Below are 8,835 nucleotides of genomic sequence, written 5' to 3' on the forward strand. Positions count from 1 at the left end.
TGGCAGTAATCATGGGCTGTATCATATATGGATATCAGCGTTACATACTTCTTGTTCATACTTGCTAAATACATATACATACATGCTAAATTTAGTTTTGAGTGCAGAGTACCGCTTTGAGACTTCAGTGTAACTAATGTAAAAAATGATTCCTAAAGCAACAAATACTTTAGTCAAATAAATGTAGAATGTGGCAAAACTTCCCTTTAACAAATGTAACACAAATGTAGACAAATGGGATGAAAGTCTCCATTCCATCAAAAATAAGCTAATGGAAAAATTTAAATCTATACATATGAATTTACTATACTATATGTATTTAAATATTCTTCAGGTTACTGTTATAGAAAAAGCAGGGCACTTTGAGGAGGGGAGGAGTACATCCCTCAATAGACACTGTGCTATCTTCAAAATCTGTAAGACATAATGAAGGAAACTACTTCCTTTAACTTTTTTGATTGGACATACAGATATATTTCATATTTTCCTTTTAACATTTCCAGTTGTTCTCCTCTCTATATTTATATAGTTAACAGTTTACACTGGGACAGAGGGACTTGTAGATGCTGAGCTCCACTGGTCTGTATTTGAGTCCACTGCTGCACAGTCAGCACTGCACTAAAACTCAAATGACTACACACAACTAATTAAATATCACTACTGAAAAGGCTTTTCTGCTGAAACTATGGGGGTAGCAAATCCACACACCAATCTATCGTTGTGGAGCCAAATAGAAAGGAATTATTGTTGTTTCTCACAATGGGATTAGCCAACTTCCGCAGACCTGCACGTTTAATCTCTTTGCCACTGGAAATCTCCCTCGTCATCAAAACTTCATAACCACAGCCATAGTGCAAATGTAGATGTGGATAGATCGTTGTAGACATCTTCTTCAGTGATATCAACTCTCCCTTTCTTTATTGATTCACAGAAAATAGCATGTAATATCAAAACATATTAAACATTTCCCTTTCTGTAGTTATATAAAGTTTTAATTTCACCTACTACATATCAAGCAGTTACATATGCCTAACGTGACAATATCCATTCTTATACATATTATAATAATTAATCAATACATAATTCATACACTAATACACAATTATGAAAAAAAAAAAATCAAAGCTGAAATGTTTAGCACTCTGCTTCTGCTCCAGTCTGTGTGCTCATGTAAGTATCTTGACACAAACATGACCCATTGCTTTAAATATCCAGAGGGAAATTTCAGGCATAACTGGTCTATTCTTGGTCTTTTTCTTCACCATGTGTGATGACATAGACCAGGTTCTTGTAGTCGAGGTTTCCTGCCACATCTGGAGGGAATGCTGCAAACATCTGTTCCATCTATCAGCAAGAAATAAAAATGAATTCTTAGATTTTTTGACTGAATTAAAAAAAACATTGTAATATTGTCAGAGGTAGAGCTTTAACCTCTTCAGGGGAGAACCTGTCTGCCTGGGTCGTCAGCATCTCTGTGACACTGTGAAGACAAGCAGTGATGATGAGCAGCCTGGGCATCCACCTCACTGAACACAGTGTACTGGGCGGTTACTCACAAGTCTTTCTTTAATGTTCCTTTTCCCTCAGGATCGAAGACTTTAAAAGCGTTGAGAATGGTCTCCTCTGGGTCAGCACCTACAGATCAACAGTGGCAGCTCTGAGTTGATGAAAAATTACATCTTTCTCCAAAAATCACCATGGTCATTGTTAATTATTCTATTGTTTACACATATAATCATGCCCTGAACTATACAGAACGGCCTGCTCACCCTTTAGTTTCTCTCCAAACATGGTGAGAAAGACTGTGAAATTAATTGGTCCTGGTGCCTCCTTCAGCATATCATCAATCTCCTCTTGTTTGACATTTAAACGGCCTAGACAAGGATGGCAGATAAGATGGAACAGACTTTAAGGTTGTAGCTAACGATTATTTCCATTATTGACTATTCTGCTGCTTATTTCTTGATTAACTGATAAATTGTTTGGTCAATAAAATGTCAAACAGTGAAAAATGTCCATGACAGTGTTCCTGAAATCCAAAGATATACCAGCTAAGACAAGGAAAAGTCTTGGTATTTGAGAAGCTAGATCTAGGGAATCTTTGACATTCTTGTTTGGAAAAATTACTTCAAACATTACATGATTATCAAACAAGTTTCTATCAATCAACCAGTTGCTTGAGCACTAATAAGTTTCACATTTGGGTAGACTTATTGTATATACAATATGACAATATGAAACCCTCACAACACAAAAGAGACATATTCATATGAACAGACACACAGGTAGTCTCACCTAAAGCTGCAAAGGTGTCCCTCAGGTCATTCTTGTCAATGAAACCATCCCTGTTTTGGTCCATGATAGTGAAAGCCTGCACAAATCATATTGTTATATGCACAGTATGCACAGTAAGCATTCACCACAGACTCAATATAAAAAAAAAAGAAAAAAAAAGTTTGGCAAAGCACTGACTTCTTTGAACTCCTGGATCTGGGCCTGTTCAAACATGGAGAAGACATTGGAGCTGGCTCCCTCTGCTCTTTTCTTTGCTTTCTTGGGTGCCTGCAGGGTTTGACAATGACACTCTAATTAGATCCAATACTAATGGCACAATCATCACCTGGCTCTCTGCTTCAGCTTCACTCATTATCGGTTTTACTGTGACACATGTGCTTATGATAACGAGCCAATGATCTGCAAACTTACAGAGTGTGGGGGGCATTAATTGCACAACAGGCAAGGTTTATAGCGTGGCACGCATTTCATTAGGGAGGATTACAAACACTGTCAGTTTGTTATGGAAATATTTACTCGAGCCCCCAATTTTGTGAGAATGCAGACTAAAGCCTGGGGAGGGTGTGGTCCGCCGCTTGCACTCCCACAGTTCCAGGATCACATGGGGGATTATTCTATAGGGCCTGGGTGATGACAGGATGGTACACTGTGCCTTGTTTGATCAAAAAATCCCTCAGAGGCAAGGATTATGTTGAGCTATTTACACGACTGCCAAGGAACTGTGAAAAACAGTGTAAGGGGATGCAGAGGAATGACATCATATTGCTTGGATTCGCGGGCCTCTCGACAGCTGCTGTCTAACCCTTGTTGTGGATTAGCTCTCGAGCAGTTGTATATCTCATGGACGGGACCTCTGGTGCTCAGCTTCATTTATTTCTTTATTTTGTTTTAAGAGGATTCATGCAATCATGGGATGTGAGGCAGAATTTGCTGTTTCTTGGTACTGCTCACTGATGATGAGGGGACAGAAACTTTAATGTTCAAAATTAGAAAATACGTCATTACTCTTGATTTGTACCTGTTGCTCCTCTCCTTGTTTCCTCTCCCTTCCTCTGCCTCCTCTCCTCCTCTCCTTTCCCCTCTCCTCCTCTTCTGTCCTTGTTTAACTCTTCTCCTTTTCTCTCCCCCTCTCCCTGTTCTATACTTTTTTCCTTCCCTCCCCAACTTTTTCTTCTCCTCTCCTTGTCTGCTCTCCTTTCCTCTGCATACCACAATCACTAACTCATTTTTAAATTTTAATCATTGTGAGTAGACAAAAATAATCAATAAATCATCATTGAATGATTTTTGTTGTGATCTGTGATCTGTATTCAGTACCCATAAGCATATAGTCATGGAGGGTATTGATTCATTATCATTGGTGTGGGCAGAGCAAGATGTACAATTCATCAAATCATGCCATGACATATGAATACAAAATATACAGTATATAATATACACAATAATCATGCAGCAGAAGCAGAATGTCTCCTTATAGTCTGGTGGTGCTGTAGACAAAATGAAATGCAATGAAATCTGCGTCCACTCACCATATTTCAGTGGTAGCTGGATGAGGACTAAGCAGTATCCTCGCTGCTTTATGATGGAGCGGCACACAAAACAAGGGCTAGATATACTGACCCCTCTCCCCTCTATAATAGTGCATGCTTATGGGCTATAAATACTCCATGCCTTCTTTAGGCAGAGACCCAGGTAAAATGGACTATTCCCTCACCGCCACCAGCCACCATTGTCAGAGTTCATGAGATTTAGGGATAATAGCCAAACACACATACCCCATTACTGAGACCCAAGAATAACAACAGGACATAGCTTTGGCTCAGAAAGGACAGTTGTGTTAGTGACTGACAGCTGCACTTGATGGGATCCATCATCCAGCTGTCCTGTTAGTACTCTGCTGGGACCTGAGCTATGCTCAGATGGGAGCTGTTTCTTGGTAGCACAATAAACGGAACTGTTAGCTAAAGCTGTCAGAGCCCCAGAAAGTCTTGATCGTAAACAGCCTGCTGTGCTGTGGAAAATGTTAGTAGGGAACATAGTTCATATGATATGTTTCATGAACAATGTCTAGTTTTTCACTTACAACAACGCTGGACAATAACTCTCCAGTTCAGACAGTGTCACAGTCAGCCACAGATCCTGGCACTGTGTTCTTAACTAGACATATTTCTTTCATTATATATAGCAGTGTATGGCATATGATGTGAAATGTTTATGATGATAATGGACAAGTTTGGTGGATTTCAAGTGAGGAGTCAAAAATCAAAGGAGGTATATGTAAAAGTCCGGTTCCATATTTATAAACTTATTTCTTAATCTGAATCCAACCTGTGCATAAAAGCAATAACTTTCAATGTCATGAAAGCTAATATAACAATCCACAGCCTAAAAAAATAACTAAATCAACTTCACGCACTCAGAGTGAACATTTTAAAATCCCCTTCCAAACAAAAATGTGTTTTGCTTATTATTAGTTCACTTGGATGCGTGAGCTTCACTGTGCAGAATAACACACTGTATGTGCAGAGTTTGACACCAGAAGACTGTTTGCACGTTCATCTGTTAGTCATTTGTTCTGTGCTCAACTCAAATCTCAGTTTAACACATGTACGTGTGAGCATGATTTTGTGACTTCACAACTAGTTTGGAAACCAATCACGGGCCGATATGCAAATTAGTGCAAATGATGTGAAATGATATGTAGAAACCTAAAACTTGCAGCACACATTTACTAAGAATGGACTTTCCAGTGAAGAAGGAGATATCTTGTGCCCAGCAATCAAACTTTGGAAATGAAAAATATCTGCAGGTTCATAGATTCTGAATTTTTCAGAGAATAAATGTCCTTTTTAACAAGCAAACCACATGAGATGTACCCCGCATTGTTTTAATGTTAAAACATGTCTGTCAGTTTCTTTCAATGTCTTTGAGTTTCACAAAGGTTTTTTTTTTTTTTTAATATTCTTTTAACATAAAACATTATGTTTTATATTTTAATTTGAGACGTAAACTAGTATAGTATAATATATATTCACCAAACACGTGTGTGTGTGTGTGTGTGTGTGTGTTTTCATTTGGGTGAATCAACCCCTTAATTCAAACCTTTTATCAAATACAGCAGACCTTTGATGACCTTTCAGACCATCCAAATTTAGGTCTGCACTTCTCAAACAACCAGGACAGCAGATGAAAAGCACACAGGTCAGTTGGTTGGAGAGGTAGTGAGATGCTTTTAAGGTGATGATTTGAATTTTGTGTCATTCAGCTTTTACGACTGTTTACTTCCCAGTTAATGACTGAAACACGCCTCTTCCACAGCAAACATTTTCACTCGTCATAGCATGAAAAGCACAGGTGTGATTAATAACCTTAATTAAAGTTGCGCTGCAATTAGATGTTCCAGTTAAAGGGCCCTGCTACTGTGAGTAATGACTCACAGGCATGACTTACTGGAACACCTACATTGTTAATGTTATTATTTCCACCTTGCTTTCCCTGATTTGACACGTCAAAATGTTTGATGGGCCAAAAGTCTTTAGGCTACCCGTCAGAGATAAAGGTGCCGAAGGCTTCAAATGCACAGATTTTCACAATCAGCAAACAGTGACTGATTTTAAGCTTGTACAGACAGAGTGCCAACAAACACGGTGGACAAAGTTAAACAGTGAGGATTAATACTGGTCTTTGACCATTCTTCATTTACCCATTTTGTCCAGTAGGTAGTGCTAGCAACCCACAGCATTCAACATCTAAACTACACTGGAAATCTGATCTTAACTCACCCGCAGCTTCCCTGGATCAACTCACTTCTGTTTCTACATTTATTGCCTCATCTGATTTTAAATAAATACTTAGTTATATAAATATTCCTAGAAATAATTCTCTTGGTGTGGGTAGATTTTGTTCCGATAAAATCACTTGGGAACTCATCTGCATCATACACCAAATGGGGTATTTAATTATGTTGATATAATTTCTATTCATAAAAATTGCAAGACATTATCCCATTTTCTAATGAATATTTTACTAAACCCTTATATGGTCCACTAATCACCAGCCCAGAGAAATATTCTCTTTTATACAGTCAAAGTGCAGATGCACATTGCATTGGTTTGGGTACATAGGACATACCTGTACTTGTGAGGGAACATAACAAAATGTATATGATGCTCTGTATAATATACAGGCTTTAGCTCTGCTGTTCACATGAGAATACCAACAAAAGTGTGGACCCTACTCTAACAGTGCAGACTGCAGGCCCTCATTGTAAGTAATACTGTTAAACTGACTTTAATAAGAGATTACTGCAATGCATGTAATTATCATCAAGACTTAACGTTGCTGCTGCTCAGGGTTACAGTGTCATACTGTTGCACATGTGAACCTGCTTAGTCAAAGAAGAGACCTTTCACATTTTGGCAGATCATCATTCTACTTTGTAAAAGTAAAAAAACAGTCTAAGAGAACAATATCCTCCAGACTTATGGTAGTCGTAGCTGTAGTTGCTATAGACAAGGTGGTGCTTTTTACCAAAGTACTATTCCCAAACAAGCTCAAAGAAACTGCTATTACTCATCAACAATATGACATTTTATTCTTTATTAGATAAAGAAATCCCTCATTCAGTGACCTCATCAAAACAATCATTTTCTTGCTCATGGATAATTTCCCCTCTGTGCGCACAGCTCTCATTTTACGTAAGCATACATTACTTTGTAGATTAAGCTTTTTCAGAATAATGTATTAATTTGAAAGAGGTGACAAGGTTACTGGAGGAGGCCCCGTGGTGCTTTGTTGATGACAGCGGTGAGTGTGAGGTCAAGCTTATATTCAGAGGTACAGAAGTGATTGAGGCCAGATTCAGCAGTTTTTCTTCAGGCTGAATGTGGGACTCAGGGGCCCAACAGACAAAGCATCAGCGTCTGGAGGTGGAGATTGTGGGTTTAAGTTCCACCTGGGTCCCCACAGAGCCCGGGTGCTCTACATTCTTGTTGAGCCAGAACACAGTGTTCCTATCTGGCATCTGAAAATGTCTGTGATTACAAACACTTTGCTTGATCTGTTGGCAAAAAGAAACTTTCTTCAGTGTGAGCAGGGTGTACCACTGGGCATGGAGACAAGGTTAAAGATCCAATTGAGAAAACAGTGTGTACTGCATGTCCTCACTTGAAGTGTCCTGGACAAGGGCTTCAGGCTGTTACAGTGTCACTCACTGCTCCGAAGTGTATGTCTCTGAGAGTTACTGTATATGAGAAAGCAATGAATTAATTACATAATGTATAATGATCAGATCCTTAATTCAGATGTTAATTATCATAAATGCTTAATATTGTGTGAAGGATGTTTCAAGAGTTTGGAGATCACAAGATTTCGACATCATCACTGTGGACACAAGTGCTATTTCTTAAATGTAAGAATTATCTTGAGCCATAAAGATTAAAAACTGTAATCTGTAGCTCAGTTGTGAATCCTGGTTTTCTGACACATCACTATCCTCCCTATCATATTTGAATTCAGCATTTTAACTTCACCCTGGAGCCACAAATAAAATGCAATAAGCAAAACTTTTAATAATCTTCCTTCACGTTCCCCTCAGGTATTTGTCTATGGCAGAGGGATATGTCATTGTCCCCCAAGGTGCTAAGAATATGACTCATGAGGATATTATTTTCTACCTGGGACTGATTTTCATAAGGAATATCAGCTAGAAGCTACTGTACACAGTGAGGCTGGTGTGTGGTTGTGAGGAGCTGGAACGTGTACTAAACCATTGGTTTTGATGGATACCGTCACTCAGTGACAATGGTATAATTAATGGAGGAAATCACACAATGCTCATTTGTGCATAACCTTGTGCCTGTGGTGTCAGCAGGGGGAGCACCTGGCACTGGTGTTGTAGCAGCACAACCTACGTGTGCCCCCTGACCAGAGGAATGAGTTATTTTGAGTACACAAAGAACACCCTCATGCTTTATTAAGTTAGACAAAGTAAAATATATTACACTATCTCCTACCTGAATCATCATTATCATTATCTATTATTTGGCAGTTTCATTAAGACATTTTTTGTTCCAACCTAAAAGCATATTTTTATATTAAATGCATGCATCATTTTTTCCTTATCCTTATTCTTTTCTAATTATACAAAAGCACAACTAAACAAAATGATCACTGTAGTCACACAGGGTTCGACCATCTATACAAATGGATCCACAAATATATATATATAAACATAATTGCAACATATGAAACATTGATTAATATCAAGTGGGGGCTTAAATTTGGTCTCTTTTTTACAAGTAATAATATCTTGCTGTGGTGAAAAGGTTTTAAAAATAATGTTAAAATAACATAATCTACTTTAATAATGTTCATTAATTTTGTATAGCACTTTAAAAGACATTGTTCAAAGAATGAACTCTGCAGAACAAAGTCGTTCATTTTACAGTATTTATATTACATTTCTGAAACATGGATGTAGCGTTTAATAAGAGGATATTTTGTCTAATTTTCAGTGTAATGAGAGAATGACATGTGGAC

The 8,835-nt window shown here is 38.1% G+C and overlaps 1 protein-coding gene across 1 annotated transcript; it reads right to left on the reverse strand.

The window, feature by feature from the left end:
• Nucleotides 1–896: 896 nt before the first annotated feature.
• Nucleotides 897–3,989, reverse strand: myl2b (myosin, light chain 2b, regulatory, cardiac, slow). Its single transcript, XM_018669766.2, has 7 exons — nucleotides 3,825–3,989; nucleotides 2,473–2,562; nucleotides 2,296–2,371; nucleotides 1,770–1,874; nucleotides 1,557–1,635; nucleotides 1,432–1,480; nucleotides 897–1,344 (listed from the first exon to the last, which is right to left on the reverse strand). Exons 1-7 carry the CDS (start codon nucleotides 3,825–3,827, stop codon nucleotides 1,240–1,242), a joined length of 507 nt encoding a protein of 168 aa, XP_018525282.1. The 5' UTR covers nucleotides 3,828–3,989; the 3' UTR covers nucleotides 897–1,239.
• Nucleotides 3,990–8,835: the final 4,846 nt, after the last annotated feature.

The sequence above is a fragment of the Lates calcarifer genome, linkage group LG13 (assembly GCF_001640805.2).
Source record: "Lates calcarifer isolate ASB-BC8 linkage group LG13, TLL_Latcal_v3, whole genome shotgun sequence".
Lineage (NCBI taxonomy): Eukaryota > Metazoa > Chordata > Actinopteri > Centropomidae > Lates > Lates calcarifer.

Excerpts from the sequence above, each read along its gene's own strand:
- myl2b (XM_018669766.2), bottom strand. Across the intron at positions 1,875-2,295 it reads GGACACCTTTGCAGCTTTAG|GCCGTTTAAATGTCAAACAA; the intron begins GTGAGACTACCT and ends ATCCTTGTCTAG. Across the intron at positions 1,481-1,556 it reads GGAACATTAAAGAAAGACTT|TGTCACAGAGATGCTGACGA; the intron begins GTGAGTAACCGC and ends TTGTCTTCACAG.